General features: G+C 45.3%; 1 protein-coding gene across 8 annotated transcripts in view; it reads left to right on the plus strand.

Annotated features, from left to right (window-relative positions):
- Positions 1-6,186: 6,186 nt before the first annotated feature.
- The window catches only part of st6gal2a (ST6 beta-galactosamide alpha-2,6-sialyltranferase 2a), a 35,204-nt gene continuing 20,189 nt past the window's right edge, over positions 6,187-21,201 (plus strand). For 3 of the 8 annotated variants that reach the window (XR_004775645.1, XM_035523031.1, XM_035523032.1), the window contains exon 1: positions 6,371-6,760. Coding sequence is in view for 2 of the 8 variants with exons in the window: in XM_035523031.1 (XP_035378924.1) it covers positions 6,644-6,760 (117 nt within the window). In the remaining 6 variants the exon portion in view is untranslated. The other 5 variants (XM_035523037.1, XM_035523033.1, XM_035523035.1 and 2 more) reach the window with 4 other exon arrangements.

The following is a 21,201-nucleotide window of genomic DNA, read 5'->3' on the forward strand; positions in this document are numbered from 1 at the left end:
AACACACACACACACACACACACACACACACACACACACACACACACACACACACACACACACACACATGCACTGGTGTCCGTCACAGTCTCTGTCGCCATGGAAACAACCTAGTTCCTGCTGGTTAAAGGCTGCTTCTTGTAACGGCGGAAGACTAAACCATGTGAAAGCGTTTTGGAGAGGAGGGGGGTGCATTTTAATGGCTCTCGCCACCTCCCCTGTTTAATACCGTACAGAGAAGACATGTGGGCGCCCTGCACCGAGGAGGCCTCAGCGCATGAATTAGTGATTTACCCCGATGAGATATTTCCGACTGAAGCTGCTAGCGCGCTTTGTGCAGGACTACTGCTGGCTGTCAGTCAGAGCTCATACTGCTGGCTGTCATAGTCAGGGCTCATATTTTCAAATAGTACACTGGGTTATTTGATCATTCCAAATATTATTGGGAATATTGCATAATTCAAAATGTTTCTAATATTGATGACCCCTGCTTTTGTTTATGGCACAGGCTGATAATCACTATTATTGGTATAATAATAATTTGTTATGTCTACTAACTGATTTTGGCTACCTCTTTAATACTAGTACTAACAGTGAAACTCCAAAGCACTGAGCGTGCTGTAAACAACTCCTAAAAAGGAAGAATGAAACACGATCTGATGCCACCGTTCCAATTAAGGCTTCCGGTATACCACAGGCGCTGGGGCTAGCCATGTGCTTGTGCATGATTGTAAGGCGACATTCTGCTACAAACGAACCACGAAACTTGCCACTGATGCAGCATAATTAGAATGCAATTAGACGCGCAGCGCAATTAAGCAACAACTGTGTTGATCCTACACAGTGTGGAGCAGCACAGCTTAAAGTGGCGTCGGAGTGGAGTCTGTCAGTGAAACCAGGGGATGAGCAGACAAAGCAGGCCGTGCCAACGGGGAAACAGGAGAGCCCTGTTTGGGCCTGAATGTGAGGATTCACAACCAGTGAAGGATCAGTGGAACCACAGTGGAGAGAGTAGATAGTTTCAAGTACCTTGGTGTTCACATCTCGCAGGACCTGTCCTGGTCCCGCCATACCAACTCCCTGGCAAAGAAGGCTCGTCAGCGTCTTTACCACCTCAGACGCCTAAGAGACTTCAGACTGCCCTCCAAGGTACTGCGGAACTTCTACACCTGCACTATCGAGAGCATCCTCACGGGGAACATCACAGTCTGGTTTGGGAATAGCACCAAGCAGGACAGACAAGCACTCCAAAGGGTAGGGCGTTCAGCAGAGCGCATCACTCACGCAGAACTTCCTGACCTGCAGACCATCTACTACAAGCGGTGCCAGAGGCCAGGAGGATTGTGAAGGACCCCACCCATCCCAACAATAGACTCTTCTCTCTGTTGAGGTCAGGGAGGCGCTTTCGCTCCCTGAAGACCAAGACAGAGAGACTGAAGAGGAGCTTCTTCCCACAGGCCATTCAGGCCCTGAATCAGGGAAACTGATAAACTATGGGGACCACCACCACCATGTAACATAACTGTATATATATATATATATATTCAATTACCACCATGTAACATAACTGTATATATATATATATATATATATATATATATATATATATATATATATATATATATATATATATATATATATATATATTCAATTACCACCATGTAACATAAAAACTGTAAATATGTCATTTTACAAAATGGATCTGTACGTTCTGTACATTGTGTACATATGTACACATATGTACATTGTGTACACAACCATATACATTGTACATTGTGTATATAAACATAATATACATATATTGTACATACATTGTTAATATATTTTTGTACATATATAGAATATATATATTTCTCTATGCACCCCTGTTTTCTTCTTCCTCAGTTTGAACAGAGCACTCTCAACCATTTCACTGTGAGTTATACTGTGCATGACTATGTATGTAACAAATAAACCAAACTTAAAACTTGAAACTTGAAACTTGAAACTTGAATGCACTAAACCTGCAACCCTGTGATAAAATGGTTTGTCACTGGTCCTGAAATAAACATCTCACACTTATTACAAGTGTTTGTTCTCCGAGCAGTTTAGCTTAGTTTTTTGTTTTTTGTTTTTTTTGCCAGTGACATAAGAAGCATACAAATCCTTCACACATAGCACACTTGTGAATTGGTGTGAGTTGTTTTTATTGCACAAATCCTAAACTCTTCCTTGTAAAAAAAAAAAAGAAAAGAAACAATTAATTGCATTTTATATATTGTCACAAAACAGAAGATAAACTGCTTTAAATGTCACAGAAGTAAAAGTCATAAGCAATAGATGATCAGGTATGTTTTTTTCTAATATAGCTGGACCCTTTCCATTTATTTTTTATTTTATTTTATTTTTTTACAGATTTTCCACAGCTCAGCGCATTTGTCCGATGCTTTCATGGTCTAAGACAGCAGTAATGCAGTCAAAGTTAAACACTTCCGAAGTTCACACACGTCACTCCACTGCTGTGTTCCCTTCACTGGCTTCCAGTAGCTGCCTACATCAGATTTAAAACCTTGATACTCACATACAAAGCCAAAAATGGACCAGCCCCTCCATACATGATATAAGTGGTCAAAGCCCGAGCCGTCCCTCGAGTACTTAGAACCTCAAGTACGGCTTGGCTTGAAATACCATGCTTCGGGTCTCGTGTTAGACAATAGTCTCTGGGAGATTTTTCTCTGTCCGGGCTCCCAGATGGTGGTACGATCTTTCGCTTGCTGCCCGGACAGCAGAGCCCCAGTCATGTTCAAACACAGACTGAAAGAATATTTAATGTTTAATATTAAATATCTGGTACATATTGTAGGGTTTTGTTTATTGCACTGGATGTTGATTGCTCCTATGTTGACGAACTGAAAATCTAATGCTTATTTTTTATTACACTGATTGTTGTCTGTTATAGAGCTTATGTGTGCATTTAACTTCTAGGCCCCAGCAGTGATCCCTGTATTTCTACAATATTCTAATTCATTGGTATCTTGGACTCTGACCTGCTGTACTGGCTAGGATAAATTCTGTGAGTAAACGACAAAGCACTTTTGTAAGTCGCTCTGGATAAGAGCGTCTGCTAAATGCCGTAAGTGTAATGTGATTGCAAATGCCAACACGCAGTTGCATGGAAGCAGGAGCATACTGTACATGAGATTTGTTCTTCCACCCTGCAGCTGCAGAAGGGAGGACAGGGATTGACGTGCCCTTCTCCGGTTCATACGGGGGTGCGTCTCATTTCTCACTTCCAGGTACCAGGAGGAGACTGTCAGCAACCCAGCAGGATGCTGGGGGAAGCACCCCCAATGCCATTTGGCTCATTGACATGAGTATTAGAGGCCAGTGTGTTGAGCACAGAGACACGTGGGGTTGTCGAGTTCGACACCTACTCACCTTTATCACTTCACCAAAAATAACCCACTTCTCCTTTTTGATGCAATTAAGCGTGTCTGGAGAGTTAAAGGGTGGATATGTGTTTTAGCTGCAAATGGAGCTCGTTTCTTTGTATTTCAAATGTTAAAAGAAAATGCTTTGGGGTTGCCAAATCATGCAGTGCCAACATGTCACTAAATGATAGAGCGTTTCTCTTCAGCGTGATTGTAAATGCCAAAGTACAGGCGAAATGCAGCTGAAGGGTTCAAAAGAGGTTACGGTTCATGTGAAAGTGCTAAGAAACAAGCCGGTGCAGGTATCATCCAATCAGAAGCAGGTGGGTCTGAAAGACAGAGATGTCTCTTTGCTGCCTCTGTGTGCAGCCAATCACCAACAGTGCCACAGACTCCTTCTTCCTGTAGTTACAGTCACGCCGATCTGGTGCTTTAAGTGCCCTAATTATTATACTCAAGCGAGACCAAACAAATAAGGGTGCCGGCCAGATGTTGGAGGAGTGGCTTTACTGCAGGGAACTTCTTGTGTGCCTTCTCTCCTTGGGAAAGCCACGAAGGCACACTAAAATAGCAATGGTGGGAGCTGCACATCCATCTGAGGATGATGATGATAGTGAAGGTGATGATGGTGGTGGTGGGTTTCCCCCCTTTCCTGCTTATCGTGGTCCTTTATGCACTCGCTGAAGTTAGTTCTTTTTTTGGCGTGATCCACAGACAGGCGTGGTTTAAAGGGGGATGATGGATCCCCTGTAATTTATCTTTCAGTGACTCCCTCACACGGCAGTGGAGGCAGACAGAGGAAGCAAGACGGTGAGAAAGCAGAAGAAGGGGTGTGGTTGCAGGCGGACAGGGGGGTTTAGAGGAAGAAGATGATGAAAATATAATGATTGGGAACTAAGAGACTTCTAAATAGGATGAGGGAAAGAGAGCGGGAGAGAGAACACACAGTCACTCTAGCAAAACCCTGACAGTAAGTCAGACTGAGCAAATGGCAACAAAAATGGACAGGACTCATAACCGGCAGTATGCCTGCAGCCCTGGGTAGCGTAAAAAAATGGCAGGCTGATGTCTGCTCTTTATGTACAGCCGCACACACCACAGCAATACTGATGAGGACCAGGGAGAGACTGTCAGCCCTGGGAACGATCCGAGTTCCCGAGCTACAGCCAATCCGTAGGAAAAGCCACGGACGGAAGCATAAACAGGCCGATAAGACGCAGACTGAAAACTCCGCCGCATATCTACTCTAATTGGGAGGGGAGCCGTAGGCTTTGATGCATATGAGGTGGAGCGGTAAAACACCTCCACAACCAGCTGCAGCTGCTCCACACATTCAACAGGTAATGGGGTGGAGCGCGCACAAAGGTCTGGGCTGACTGCGCTCTGCCACTGAACCGTGACCCGCTGTGGCGTTCGTGAGCACTTAGAGCGAGCGGGAAGCTCGATTAATGAAGATGCGGTTGGTTATGGGCTGGGGGGCATACCTTTGAAGAGAAGAATCAGGCCAAATGCGCTTTATCTTCGTTCTCCTCAAAGCTTGCAGGAGCAAAGAGAGACTGGGGACTCCGAGTGGCCTAGATGGAGAGACAACGACTTGGCTGAATGGAAATTTTCGAGATGCACACACACACACACACACACACACACACACACACACACACACACACACACACACACACACACTCTGTCATACATCAAGAAGAGGGTAATCGCGTGAGCCCTTGATCGCTTACTTTACCTGTACAATTACGGTGGTTTTCCTTTAAATAATTAGTCTTATTTAAGCAGCTTTGGTAGACAGGTGATTGTTGATCTGTAAACCAAAGACCAGTTGTTGGAACACACTGAAGAAATTCAGACGCATGGGGGCTGTGCAGCTGCCGGAGAATTGGGAGGGGCCACATGAACGTCTGGGAAGGCTGAATTAAGGACACCGCCCCTGTTTTGCAGCTTGGTTGAGGGATGCATAACAGCTTTTTAAACAGGGCCAGGGGCAGCTCGTTGGATAAGGTACACCACCAGTTCTCACAGGTTTGCTAATTCCAGTCCCACCACTTGACAAATTACCCCTGAGCAAAGCCCTTAACCCTTAATCGCTCAAATTGTATTCAGTCATAATTGTAAGTTGCTTTTGGCTAAATGTTGTAAACGAAACTGCACCTTCTGTTGCTATTAGTGATGCTGCCATTATCCAATTAAGTGTAAAGAAATGTTTCCTGTCGTGTTACTGAAGCCCTTCAGACTCACTGTATGGTACTCAGGGGCTCAGCTTTAATTGGCCGAAAGACAAGAACCACGTGATGCCAGAGTTAATCAAAGGAAGAGCAGAACGTCCTGGAATAAGGCACATACTTAATTTAAAGATAATGAAACCTATCAGCACAAAACAGACAGGGCGGAGCTCGCAGAAAGCCAGTTCCTAGATACTCCAAACGAAACGGAGGTATAATCAAGTATGTTTCTTCACCTTCATCTGGAATCATACTGCAAAAACAAACAATTCTGACATACTTTTACCGTATAATAACATTTCCAACATTTTTAACATCGACGGGATTCAGTAGCATTTTAAGTGCAGTCCGAATAAAAAAAATACTTAATTTTTTTTTAATAATGAAAATATAAATTAAATATATATATATATATATATATATAATTTTTTTGCATAGACACAAAAGGTGTAGTGTCGGCAACCTATGGCTGCAGCCTCGAATTATCCACACCCGACGACAGTGGCGCCCCAGCGAACGCGTCTCCTCCCCCACGCACACAGCAGCACAGAAGCCTCGGAACGCTCGCTCGCTACATTCGAAGCATCAGCAGCCGTGTCCGCAGCATGCCGTTCGCTCGCGCCGTGCGGAGACCGACGAACAATAGCGCGTGAGAGGAGGACGAGGATTGCACGGCGCAGTCCGGCTATGCACGCGGGCTGAGTTGCCGGGTAAGACTCGCCTCCGCCGGGCCAGCGGACGGCCGCTTTGTGTCCGCAAACTACAGACCTTTGCACGGGGAAAGTATTCGTAAGCGTGAGGAGTAAGCTATCGCGCGTGCACGGCGGCCAAAAGGACCATCTCGACCTCCGATTTTATGTCGATGTATAATCTCGAGATGATTAGACGGCAAACGTTGATTTGTTCGAGTTGTTGTTGTTGGCTTTTTTTCTTTGCCTCCCCGCACATCCGTATATCAAGTTTGGATCGACGGTATAAGAGCCATCGCGCGTGTTTAAAACGATGTGGTGTAACGCCTCCAGCGCAAAACCGCGGATTGCTGGCCAGGTAGTGTTGCGCTCGCGGGGCATCGCTGAGTTCGGCTCGAGCAACGCTACGGCACACACCCTTCTGTGTTCGGTGAGTGGCCTGGGATTAGGCATGCCTCCCCGCGTGCGCTGCAGCCCGCGCTGGAGCGGTGCTCGAACGCCGACGGTGGCGAACTCATCCGCGAGCACTCACGCGCGTGCAGCGTTGGCGTGACTAATCTGTACCTGCGATTTGTTCGATTTGTTCGGCATGACTCTTACAACCACATTATAGCCAGCGTACCAGTACGCTGTACTCAAGTGGGGTGTGTGTGTGTATACAATTTGTCAAATGTAATATGTTTTTGTTTATTTCCTTGCATGTTTGTTTGCTGGAGGAGCCTCCATGCATAGTGGCATGTTTTTTTGCAGAATTGCCTTCTGTCATCAGCTGAGGTTTTCCATGGTGTGTTTGTACCATTTCTCAGGTTTATTGTTTGTGCTCTTACAAGCTGAGGCTGGAGTGGCTTGTTCCTGACCGGCTGTTCTCACGAAGCCTGACCTGCGTTATCGGCCAGGCAGAAGCTTTATTCAGCCCGATCGTCTCTCTCCGGGGCCACGTCTGTGTTATCAAAAGGGATAGCCCCGTAATCTTCTCCGTACCTGCTAGACAGTAGAGCTTTACATGGGCTGTGCAGGCAAGTCTGGACAGGCTGGCAGTGAACTGGAGGACACATAGTCAGTCAGACCTTCCCCAGGTCTGTCTTTGATGTGCCGGGTTCTCCTCTGAGAGTAGAGCGAGGCATGGCGAAGCAGCTGGCTCCGGCCAAACGCCAGGTTGTTTGTTTCTTTCCACTGTTGTGTGCTAGGGTCTAATTGCAATCAGGTGTGTGTGTGTGCGGTGCGAGTCGAGGGTCAGCCTGGATTCAGACTCGCCCAACAAGGTCAAATGGTTTTGAAGTGCCTGTGATTTCAGGCAGAAGTTGTTTGGTTGTTTTTAAAAGAATTTCAGCTTGCTAATCACAAGCCACAGGGAGCAGCTGGTGAGAAAAAGGGGCTTAAAAAACACCAACCTCTGACATTTTGGTAAAAACCCTGACGCCTGGTTCACCTGATGGCGTCTGCAGCGATTCTGGTTCCGAGTTTGATTCCGGGAGAAGTTGGGTTTCCTGCAGCACATTCCTGTCCGGCGTTGGCCTTTTCCGAAAGCATGGACAGGTGCTGGTACTTCTCCCGTGATTATGCTGTTCTTCTGTCTGTCACTTTTCGTTGTGGGTCGCGGCGGGCTGAGGTGGTAAATATTGACAGAGTGCTTAATGCTTGACATGCTATCAATATTCCTCAGCTTAGTATCTCCCTTGTCATTAAAACAAAAACAAAAAACGTGGATTATAATTAGAGAGACCGCAAGCCACCCTCTGATACGTTTCCTCTAATGCACTGATATGTCTAAGGCTGGCTCTATTTATGCACACAGGATGTGTCCAGTATTGTAAAACAGATGTTGAATAAAGCCTGTGTTGTTTGACAATTATTTACTTCACTGTCTTATTTTATTAGATTCTATGCCAAGTTAGTCCAATATCACATTCTTAGTTTTAGGAATATTTTTGAAATAGTCAGATATTAGAATGAGCCATCTGCTTATAAGTTGGGTTTATGGAGCCTTTGACAGATATTTACAGTGTGAAACATGTTTTAGTCTTTTTTAGCTGTTATACTGGGTGTGTAAAAAAAAAAAAAAAATATATATATATATATATATATATATATATATATATATATATTATATGTGTGTGTGTGTGTGTGTGTATGTATATATCTCATTCCAGTGAGTGGGCACTAGTAAAAGGTGTCAGGTGCACTGAAACAAAACATCCTGTTTCGGTTTCGCTTATATTCCCATGGCGAAGAGTATATGTACACCTGACCACATACCTATTAGCTTGTTCCGAAGCCATGGGATTGAACGTGGAGTCAGTCCTCACCCACAAGACTCCGCACGTTGTAGCTGTAAGAGTTTGGAGTAGGTCTGTGGGAATGTGTGCACATTCACTCCAAAGAGTGTTTATGAAGTCAGGCACCGATGTTGGCTGAGAAGGCCCAGCTTGAGAAGGTTGTTCCAATTTCTCCTAAAAGGTTTCATTGGGCTTGAGGGTACTTCTTTGGTGTGGGGTTGCTCCACACCAAACCTCTCAGACACTCTTTTATGCACCTTGCTCTGTGCACAGTCAGGCTGGCACAGGAAAGGAGTTTAACCAAACTGTTTCCACAAGTTCCACAAGCGTATATCCTTTTATGCTGTAGCAATAATGTTGCTTCACCAGAAGCAAGAGTCCTAGTACAACCCTGAAAACCGGCCCCAGATCAAGCCCACCCCCCAAACCCCCACCAAAACCTCTTGTCTGCGTTATACATTCCAGCAGATAACGTTCTGTCGGCGTTATCCAAGTTTGGATTTGTTCATCGGAGTGCCAGGGTAGTGAAGCACGTCACCGCTACAGAGAAGACGCTTCCACTCTCCCAGAGTCCAGTGTGGTTCTACACCACGCCGGTTGACCCTTTGCATTGTGGTCCGTGATCTTTGGCTTGGGTGCAGTTGCATGGCCATGGAAATCCATTTCATAAAGCTCCTTGCACACAGTTCTTGTGCTGATGTTGCGTCCTAGGCAGTGGGTACAGCAGGAACACCTCAACTCCATAATTGGGGGTGTCCGGATACTTTTGGCGAGATATTGCATCAGTGATGTTAAGATGTATTCATCAGATGTTGCATAAATGGAGGCTGCCAATGTGCTGATATTTAAAAAATGAAAAATAAACGCATCTAATAAACACTTACCCTGTGATCAAAACCAATTTACACATGGAAAAAGGCCACAAAAATTCACAGGATATGGGACTCTGATACAGACAATGAGCTGACTTCAGAGCACAACAGCAGTGTTTAAGATAGGTGGATCACAACTTAGAATTGATATTAAAACGTATGACAACGTATTTAGTACAGCCGTAGAGGTGGTTTGCCTCACTAGGTGTTCACATTGCGTTCTATTGTGAGATGAAATGAAGGATTTTTTCCATCCACTTGTACATGCTTGCGCATGTTAACAGGTCTGGGCTCAGTTCCACATGGTGTTCTAAGGAAAAACTTCACGTTAAACTCTCAAAGTCCGGGTGGTTTTAGCGGTGCGAAGTTTGACTGCGAATGCACAGTGCTCGACCGACTGGAGTTTTAGCGTGCGCATTAATGGACAGTGTGCTACCCAACGGGGACACCACTCCGGTCAGAGGTTAGACAGAGAACTGAATCATGGTCGCTTATCAATAAACGATACCCTTCGCAGAAGGAGTGATTTGGAAAACTCCAGTGGTCTAGTTTTACTTGGTCATTCTTTTTTCCCCCCCCTTTGCCTTCATACCATCTGTTTTTGTGCTGTAGAAACGCATCAGCTCTTAGTCACGGTGTGGTCCAGTGTTGTAACTCTTCTTATTCCTTCATCTGACACTGTCTGCTTTTGAACACAGGAAGTGGTTGTTTTGGTGTGAAAAAAAACCCAACCTTTTTTGAGATTCCTCGTTTTAAACGTTTTTTTGTTCCTAAGAAAGGCTTTGCCGCCGTCGGATCCCGCAGTGGCGAGGTCTGATGGAGGCAGCGTCTGATAAAGTCGGACGTGGCTGCGCCCGAAGGCCGGACGCCTCGCGTGAGCTCGGATGTCCCGGCAGTCTGCTGCTGCTCGCTGCTCTCCCTCGGCGTGGTCGGGGGGACTAACAGGTGTGGGTGAGGGGCCAGTGGGTGACGCCGTCACACATGGTAGGGTTGTCTTGGGCGGGGGGGTGGGGGGTGTAATCAGATATAACAGCTATAGACTGGAGCCTCAGCCATGAGTCAGCGACCACATTCAGCTTGCATTCAGCAGCAAGTTTCAGGCCTCTCGGAGACTGAATGAGCTTCAATTAGCAGTTCACACAGTTAGGGTAATGGAGTCTGACTGTTGGCTTGTAAACATTTGCTCTTGGTGCAAGAAGGCAGGTCCGCAGTAATGCACTGCAAACAAATTCCGAAGAAAACTCACTGAGATCTCTTTGGCCACTTTATTACCGCTGGGGTCGGCGGGCTGGATGTGCCGTGCTCCACATTCACCGTTTGACCTCCTTTGTCTCGTGGAACGAAACACTCCCTGACCAACTGCTAGCTGAGGTCACGGGTATCGGAGCCAACACTGGATATTGAAGCACTGTTGGAGGTTTTGTTTTTAATTTTAAAATGTTCATTGTATGAAAGACACCCAAAATTTTGGCATCCTTGGGTCAGAAAAACTGCAACAATTCAAACCTGAAAACAAATGTTGAATTACCCTAATTAATAATATTTGCCTGCATGGCATATGCTCTAATCACTGTAGTGGTGGAATGCTTTACCAGTGTTTAGACATAAAAACACAACTTGAGGTGGTTTTTTTTTTTGTCTTAAAAACAGTTTATACTTTCAAATTATCGAGTTATGATCATCTCAACTTTGTCCTCATCTTTTATTGTTGGGTGAAAGTTAATAAGCAGGAAAAAGACACCGTGTCCTTGAATCAGAATCAAGCTCACTCTACATTAACAAACTTTTCTTTTAGCCATGTAGAAACTCTAACTGAGCTTTGCCCTTTACTAAGTCCAGTAATGTTTTCTTAAGAAGGAAATATAAGACTGTTTCCTTGTTTGATGTTAAGTAAATGGTAAATAAAATAAAAAGGAAGTATCAGAATGTGGTGTGAGTCATGGTCTGCTGCGCGCCGGCTCTCAAATAAAGCTGGTGCCGCTGGGGAAGAAAGCTCACAGGTAAAGATCTTTTTTGATAAGCCCTTTGCAACACACGCAAGCTGTGGACGTGACGGATTCTTCTCACTTCTCAATGCTATTAAAAATAAGTCCAGTAGTGGGAATAAAGTCCAAATTGGAGCCACAGTTTTGAAGATGGTGTTAAAGGGTACCTTTGAACACGCAGTCTTTTGGCTGACTTTGTAGCAGTAACACTTTTTGTTTGTAGCCAATAAACATTTTACGGTTAGCGTCTTCTGCAGTAGCTCCAGGGGAAACGATGCGTCTTGGCAGAACATCCTTTCCGCAAGGGGACGTGGGATACACCAGGAGCAGTGCAGACAGAGAGTAGCGCTAATTGCTTAACAAAGGGCTGTGGTCAGTGCCACTCATTTCTCTGATGCTCCCTTTGACTTGACCAGACAGCGCGGGCATCGGGTCACGCGCCACGGTTTTCTTTTCTTAATTAATTACTGTTTTTTTGCTTTAATAAGTGAGAAGAGTCACTGAAAGCATTTGACGTTGTTGAACACCTTGTTTGCTTAAAGATTCTGACTAAAAATGAAAATAGCATGATTTGATATGAACCAATGAAGCCTAAGTTTTCCCATCCTGCACCGCAGTCTGTCTCTGCTCGGCACACGTGGCTCTGAACCAGACCTGCCACTTGGTTCAGGCCAAGTTTTGCTTAATTACGTTGGTGTTTTGTGTCTGTGTGTGTTTGCATCATTTCCTGTGTGTGTGTCTACGCATGCATGTGTGCCCACGTCCACTATGCATTTTTGTAACTTCCTGCCACACTAACAACATGGGTTGTATTGAAATTGGCTAAATCTGGTTTTCTTGCATTGCTGTTCATCAACCTTTTCAGTGTGTTGCGTCGCTGGGCGTGTGCATCACTGGCACGTCGCTGGGCATTGCCTGTGTTGATTTATTCAGGCAGGACTCATGGCCACATCAGGAAGTGCTTTCAAGATGTATAAGACAACACTGTGTGTATATGGCTCTGATTGGTATCCGGTATATCATCTTGCTGGTTGGTTTACTGAAAACACGATCTAGAGATCTTATGGCTCCAGCTAATGCTCCAGCTAATCGCTCGTCTTGGGCCGTGGAAATTTACTTGAAACTTGCGTACAAACTCGCGTTAAGCTGTGTTTTAGAGTTGAAACCTGGTAGATCAACAGTGCTTTCCAGATCTTATTTCCCCTCTCTTGTTCGCAATTAGCATCTGTGTGTGTGTGTGTGTGTGTGTTTTTTGTTTTTTTGTTTTTCTTCCAGTATTCAGTACCCAACCCCCCACCCCCTGGGAAGCTAAATCCATTTTTGCTTGCTAATTTTATTCATGCTGGGATTTGTGGACACACAGCATATATGTGAGCAGAGTATTCGTAACTGGTGCCTTTCCAATGTCTACAAGCAGTCACGTACGAGGATAATGTTGTTTGATCCTCCTACACAGCTTCTATCACAACTGTGGTCACATTTCACTGGTGCCCAGTCTTCTGAACAGAAGCTAGCCAGAATCTGTAGTTTTATACATGCGTGCACGCGCGCTAGTGTGTGTGTGTGTGTGTGTGTGTGTGTGTGTGTGTGTGTGTGAGAGTGAGAGAACGTGAACGATCCTAATTCTCCACATACCTTTTTAATATTGTACGCTGTGTTGTCTGGGACTTCAGAAGCTCCCAACAGAGCTTGTGGGGTGTGTGTGGGTGAGTCACACATTTTCCTGACTGGTTCGGAGCAAGAGAGATATGGAGAAAGGAGAGAGATATGGTGGCAGTTGGGTTAAGACAGCTCAGTCTGGGGTATGACTCTGCTCTAGTCCTGGCTCGAAAGGATATAAATGATCGCGTGTGAGTGTGTGTGTGTGTGTGCGTGCGTGTGTGTGTGTGTGTGTGTGACTCTAGTAATTATAGGCCTGGCTCTGAGAGTTGCAGTGCTGGGCAGCACTACTCAGTTGAGTGTCCCCATGCAGGTGGTTGTGATGAGACCTAATTTCCACCCAGATAATGATGTGTGTGTGTGTGTCTCTCTCCCTTTGTTGTGAGCAGTGGAGACTGTTTGGAGCTGCTTCTGTCTGATGCTGGCTTCTCTTCATAGGAACAGTTGGGACACCTCGTCTGCGGGCAAGACGTCACTCTGTGCCCAGGTACGCGCCGGAAATACCAGCAGCCAATCTCTCAGGGTCAGGGTTCACGTGTGCTTCCCATTGAACAGATGGAGCTTGACATGAGAGCAGCTGTGTGTGGGGTGGAAGGCGGTCATTCCATATCGGACCAGACCGGCCCCTTGGAACAGAGGCAGAAGCTACCCGCTTTGCTGTGGTAGCGACAACTGGCACCTCATACACATTGCATTTGCCATGGGAGTGTGGGTGTGTCCAGGAAGTGAGGGGAGTGAAAACAGGAAGAAAAAAAAAGACTGTTGGGTCGCGTTTGGATAGACATGCAGCAAGCTTTGACAGAGTTCCTGTAGCTCACCTGGTTGAGGGGCATTGGCAACATCAAGGCTGTCAGTTCCATTCCCAATCAGTACATATTGCACTCTGGATAAGAGTGTCAGCCAAATACTGAAAATCAATCCCGTTCTTCAATGTTGCCATTACACCAGTACAGGGCTGCACAATATAATGATGCATAGTTTGTGTTCCATGTTTCAAGTCTGCTCTGACACACTTGTCTTTTTTCCTTTGGAACTAAGGTTTTGAAGACCATCTAACACATCTAATATGGTTATTTACAATTATAGATCCTTTGTCCTATCCTAGATATTCACCAGGAGTGTGTCACGGTAAAAACGACTGCGTTCTAAACAAGACGCTTTGCTTAACGCTAGAAATGTAATCTGACACCCTTGTCCAAAGTTAAAGAAAACAAAAAAGTAAAAACAAACCCGACACACATCCTTATGCTAGAATAAATAGGTTAGTATCAAGAATACCATCAAGCTACAGCCCTGGTTAAACCAGAAGTCAAAGACAAAAGTTTTTACGGTGTATTTAAGCACGCAGTGTCTCAAAGAAGAGTCTTCGGTCTTCCTTTGAAGACGACCAGTGTCTCAGTGGTACAGACGGCCAGAAAAGACGTCCGGCCACCTGTGCGCCACGGCGGTGTTCGTGTCGTGAGGGATGATTGGTCAGGTTGATGCTGTATTACAAGCCTGAAGGCAGCGTGGAGTAGAGCAGGGTGCATTTTGGCTTTGTCGACAGGCATCAGTTTTTAAAAGTGTGATGCCACTACAGGGAACCAGCCGAGAAAACGCGTAAAGAGCACGAGCGACTTTCAGGAGGTTAAAAATAAGTTGTGCAATTGCATTATTGTTGAGTTGCAGGGGTCTGATGGGTCACATGGGAACTCACCAGGAGCGAGTTGCAGTAATCGAACCTCAAGATGAAGAAATGGCTGTACTTCCTGATGTTTTAGTAGATCCTGCATGACACAGTCAAGTTATCAGTATGAGGAGAGAGTGACAGATTATCCAGAAGTTCCCCAAGGTTGTGTGCCATGAGACTTGGAGCAATACAGGAGTTATAGAGTGATATTCCAGGGTCTTAAACTGGGGCGACATCTCCAGTGATGTATAGCAGCTCTTGCTGGGATTTGGCGTGAAGTGTTGAGGTGCCATCCACGAAGAGACTCTCGGCACGCCAAGATGACATCCAACTGATGGTTGTCTCAACGCACCAGTGGCCAGGTGTACGACTTCACTGATAGGTCGGTTATAGAGGGAGGACACGAGAAGACCAAGCACTGAGCTTGCGGGATGCCAGTGGAGAATTTGAGTTTGAGGTAGACCATTGCCATGCTGTGCCTCTAATCCCAAGGCTCGTGAGGCTGATCATGTGGAAGGCTGCTGAGAGATTGGGATTTATGCGGGATGACTGGTTGCTTCTCAGTAACAACTACCTGCCATTTCTGTGGAAAGTCCCCCATTAAAACCGGACTAGTTAGAATCCTGTAGGTCGTTCTGTGATGGCGAAAGCTGATTGTAAACGGTGCATTGAAGAATTTTAGAAAGAAAACACTGATACAGTTTGGTAGTTGCAGATGGGCCAGCACATATAAGCTTTATTTCAGACAATGATGAGTCCAATAACAAACAGTACCCTACGAGTACTCCAAGTACTAGCGTTTGTTACTCCAACATGGATGCAAGATCAGTGGTTGTTTTAAATATTCCAAAAATAGATGGGTCTTCAGTCTTGAAGATTGCAAGGGACTCTGCTGTACGAACAGCCAGAGGAGGTTTGTTCTACGATCAGGGAGCCAGGACAGAAAATGTTCTTGATGCTTGTCTTCCATGAGACATGAAGCATGGTTTTTCAAGCCAAGCCGTACTTGAGGTTCAAAGTACTCAAGGTACGGATCGGGCTTTGACCACTTATATTATGTATGGAGGGGCTGGTCCATTTTGGCTTCGTATATGAGCATAAAGTTTTTAAATCTTATGCGTGCAGCTACTGGAAGCCAATGAAGGAAGCGCAGCAGTGGAGTGACATTTGAACTTTAGAAGATTTGAAAAGTTGTAGAGGTCTGATGGCTCTTAGAGGAAGACCAACAAGTAGCGAGTTGCAGAAGTCTAGCTTTGAGATGACAAGACTGCACAAGCACCTGGGTAGCTTCTTGCGAGAGAAAGGACCGAATCCTTCGTAGGAGAAATCTGCAAGACCGGGTCAGATATGAAACATAAGTTGAGAATGACAACTGGTTGTCAAGTTCTGCCCATGCTGTGAGCTTCAGGTGATACAAGGAGTTCTCAAAGGAAACTGTGAGTTCATGGTAAGGGCTGGGAGTTCCTGGGATGTACAGAAACTCGGTTTTACTGGGGTTGAGCTTCAAGTGTCAGTCAAGCATGCTGAGATGCATCTGGAAACCTGTGTTGGAGGGTGGAAAATGGAGAATTAATTGGATGTCATCAGCAGAGCAGTGGTAGGAGAAGCCATGAGAAGATATTACATCACCAAGAGAATGAGTATAAAAAGAGAAGAGGGCCCATCACTGACCCCTGGGGGACACTAGGGGAGAGTGGATCCTCTCCAGGTTACCTGATCGGACCATCCCTCCAGGTAGGACTGAAACCAATTCCGTTCAGAGCCAGTCACAACAAGGCAGGAGAGAGCAGAGAGGAGAATGTTGTCAGAGGCTGCTGAAAGGTCCAGAAGAATCAAGAGGGGTGACGGTTTGGCAGCATAAGGTTTCTCAGCTACTGCTGTGAGGGCTGATTTCTGTTGAATGTGCCGGTTTGTAGCCAGACTGTTTGGATCGTTGAGCTGGTTCTGGGTGAGGAATGGAGATAATTGACCGTGAACTGCTCGTCCAAGAGCGTTTGAGAAGAGCGAGATACCGGTCTGTAGTTGGTTATGTTGGAGCCATCAAGTGTTGCCTTCTTTAAGATGTCCAGAGGATAAGGAGTCGTTGATGATGGAGGATTGACAGGTTTTGTGCATCTTTTCATCAAAGGAAGTGCTGATCATCAGCAGTGTAGGAGGATGATTGAGGAGGAAGGGGGTTGAGAAGAGAGGAATAGATGTTACGGGACTTGCGTCATTTGGATGTTGCTTTCTTTGTAGTAGTCACGTCAGAGGAGGACTTTGCGAGAATATGATAAAAGAGGAGATCAGTCTCAACTTGACTTCCTCCTCTTCCTTCCAGTGGTTACGTTGACGACTACAGCCGAGGAAGGTCAGCTGAAGACCAGGTCGTTTCCACCCGTGAGACGGCGGGGAGGTGAAGGGTTCATTTGGCCTGACCTTCAAAGAGAGGGAGAGTGCAGAAGGACTGCTACCTAAGTAGGGAAGGTGGAGTTAAGGTGGAGGTAAGATGGAGGTGTTAATATGGGTCAGTGCTTAGCCAAGAGAAAGCAAGGGGAGATGGTACTTGGTCAGGTAGACGGTCACTGAGGTCAAGCAAGAATAGCTTGAATCAGCTTTCTGGTTTTCAGGACGTCAGTTCCGTAACTCGCCTAACATCACCTTCTCAGACTGTGAAGGGAAGACGAGATTGCCGCTTTTATAAGTGTTAGTCCTGCCCCTATAATCCCAATCTAAGCATGATTACTAAACAATTATCATGATGGTATCCCAACACTCACGCTAAATAAAACATCATCGCCTACCCTGCCAAGAGCGGATGAACACACCAACAGTTCTTCTGCTTTATCGTGGTATTATGCATAAAAAGATGTTTTATCTTGCCTACTGTTATCCAAAAACACCAAAACTGTTGCTTATTAATGAAATCATGTATAAGGTGTGTTCACATTCCTGACTGGGGCAAAAGTTTCAACACTTTCCAAGAAATCTAGAAGGACTTTTTTAGAGGCTGTGAGGCCTGGCGTCTTGCTGCTGTTAGGCCTACATCGTTACCGTGATGGACAGGGGAGCTCCCGACTTGAGAGAGGAGCAAAAGATGGCTAAAAGTTTGATCTCCAGTGTTAACACGGAGAAGGAACATCCTGGGCCTAGCCTAGTGATGAGAGACTACAGCCCATGCCAAAAGGATCATGCTCAATTGTGAATTCTGTTTCTGCCATGTGTGTGCGTGAGTCTGTGTGTGTAATGCAGTGGTAACTTTTTGGTGTTTTTGCAAAGGGGTTTCTAAAGCTTTATGTTACATAAAATGTACTGAAACCAGCAGGTGAGTTCTGTTGAATTGAGTATTAATCCTTTTGTTTCATTTTACAATCTGCCGTGTTTGTTTAGTGGACTAAAGTGTATCTCTTAACATGTCATATCAATGTGACAGGTCTGCAGTGCTCATTTTACAGTGACATTTGAGTGCTCAGTTACTAAAAGCTAAGAAGTTGTAACTCAGAACACAAGGCATATATCCAAGGTTTTTGATGCAATATTTGTTTAATAGTCTCTCTGTACTTGCAGTAGTTATGCATTTTCTCATCATCTCATAATTTTTCTGTAAACAGGAAACTATTCATCTTGTAAAAGATGCCGCAAAAAGCCGTGTTAACAGTTCAAGTTGTTGGTGCCGCAGAACCTCCACCAGCTGCTGGGCACATGTTGGAATGGGGGCGGGGTAAATCATGAGGTTTATAGTTGATTCTCTCTGACTCAGCAGTGGGACAGTGACCTGGGATGTGTTTGTGGAAGTGTGGCTCTGGTGTGAGCAACAAAATGCAGATCCAAGCACTCTGGGTGGCGATCTGGGAATTCCTGTTATCTGTGCCTGTCCTGCTTCCTGGAGCAGCAGCCGCACAAGAATAATATCGTTTCTGACGCGAACGCCACATATGCTTCTGCATGGAGCTGAACGCGAGGAACGCCAACGTGCCTTCTCGCTCGTCCGTGCAGCGGAGGCAGAGAAATGGGAGATTTCTCCAATCCCTTTCTCTGTGAGGTTCCCCAGGTCAGTTCTGTAAAGTTCAGTTCTGCTCCCCCCCACGTCTCTGTTTCTCCGAGGGCTGGGCTGATGGATTACCGTGTGGCTGTGATGAGGTCCGTGTTCTGTTGCATGCAAGGTCACTACAGCCGTTCACGCCAGATCCGAACAGCGATGAGACTACGTGGAAACATTTCACTGAGCACAGGGTGAGTTCTGGCGATTCATAGTAGTACCTCATTATGTGAACAGGAGACTTGTTAGAAAAAGTAAATATTTATTAATGCGTAGAGAACATGCTAGTTGAGACATGAACACAAACATTTTGAGGAAAGGGTCGAAGGGACGAAACACACACGCACGCACGCACACACACACACTCACCACGAGGCATATGGGTAGCTGCTGTGCCTCCATGCGGTTTGAACTCTTAATGTTCACCTTGCCCTTTTCTGAGTGTGTGTAGTGCACGCTAGACTGTACCATCGCAGGCGTCCAGCAGCCGAGCTGTGTGTGTCCAAAACGGAGGGTGTTCCAAAATGCAATAATTCTTTAATTGATTTGTTGACCAGCAAAAGTCAAACACTGACCTTTGAAAATAAAAACTGAGATGACGATTTAGGCAGTTGGGCAATTTCCTCTTCCTTTTTCCCCCTTTCAGTCTTCCTTTACATGGTACTAACTTATGCATGTGCACGGTTCATTCCCCGTTCCAGTGCACTTGAATGATGTGTTTATGTAATTATGAATGAGCTTTCATGTTCTACTGTTTTGGAAAAGGGCGATATGACGAATTTAAATGCCGGTGTGATTATCTCAGTGACGCATGTCCCTGGACTACAATATCTTTTCCTGTGTCTGTTGCGTGTGCCTGATTACTCAAATGAAGGGACACATGCAGCCGTTACTGGAGCGTGGATTCATTTACCGGATTCGTTTTCTTTTCCTGTTCGTTACCTTTGTCTCATCTGCCTTTGTGTAATCAGGAGGTCGGTTTGCACGCAGCTACGGGGAACCATTAATTTGTAATTCCATAGAAATTCCTCGTTCAGCACAGCTCACGTTTGGTGCCATCATGCAATGAATGGATAAAAAAAAAAAAGGCTTATGAATAATCAAACAAAATAAAAACCGGTTGCACATTAGAGTGCAGAGACTCTGTGTGGACGTGTTTAAACAGCCTGTTCAAGCTGCATTTCTCACCACACTGAATAAATAAATAAATAAATAAATAAATACATACATTTTTGGTTTTCTAAAATACATTTGAATGTCAGATTTTTTGCATCAAAATCTGAGAGCACCATCTGTGAACTCTCATTCTCAAAACACTGCCTGTGCAGCATTGTAAATGACTCTCAGTCAGCTCTGAAACCCACTCTAGTGTGACAGCCAGCTCGGACACACGCTTCACATGCTCGTTTGCGTTCTCCCTGGGGTTTGCTGTAACTGCATCTGTGCCCGAGCTCTCATAGACGCAGTCTGTGATTTGGAGAGGTGTCTGTCAGCTTCTGTCGCTGATGGGCTGCATCTCTGTGGGAAGTGACGTTGCTGCGCGTGAAGAGGCAGAAGTTTGGTGAGGGGACCTCTGGAGCCTTATGGGCTTGTAGCCTTATGGGCCTGCTTCTATTGACGTGGACTTGGTGTTCAGTGTTAGGCGATGGCTGGTTCATTGTTGGCCAAAAAATGAGAACCTCATACTATACTCTGAAATTCTGTGTTTTTAACTGTTTTTTTTTAAAGCTTATCTATTAAACAAGACTAGGCAGGATGGTCACCTGGGAGTGGAAGCTAGTGTTTCGTTCTGGTCTGCTGAAACAAAATGGCGGCTTGCTTGAATGCGGTTTCTAATCGCAGCGTCTTTGGAGTCGCAGGTAACGGTACGAGCGCAGAATTGCGGACAGCCTCAACACAGGCTCAGTCGTCTTGTAACTGCAGCGCAGTAGAAGCTTCTGTCAGTTCCCTGACGTTCGTTTGCGGTTCATGTAATGTACCGATCAGTGGGTGACGGGTTTAATGATGGTTCTGAAAGGAAGGTTTACTGACTGGTTGCTGAGCCAACAGTAACTAGACAACATGAAAGCAGGAATTAATAGCTACTGTACACCAAACAGAAATCATGTGACATCTACTGTTGCTTTCACATCATGTAATTGTCTTATATTTGCGTGTAGCTCAGTTTTTTTAATTTTTTTGTTCTGATGTGGCTAAAAATTAAAAGCTTTTAAAACTTCACAACCTCTATAGAGTAAACACACCTGTAGTCTACACTTTGATGGAAGCCTGTCCTTTGGTTTTCTGTCTTCTCCGGGTAGATATTTTTCCCTAATCAGTACAGCTCTGCTTTATAGACCACAGCTGTGTATGTTTTGCCTTTATCCTTGTCATAAAAAAGACACTGTTTATG

Source organism: Electrophorus electricus, chromosome 25 (assembly GCF_013358815.1).
Source record: "Electrophorus electricus isolate fEleEle1 chromosome 25, fEleEle1.pri, whole genome shotgun sequence".
NCBI classification, from domain to species: domain Eukaryota; kingdom Metazoa; phylum Chordata; class Actinopteri; order Gymnotiformes; family Gymnotidae; genus Electrophorus; species Electrophorus electricus.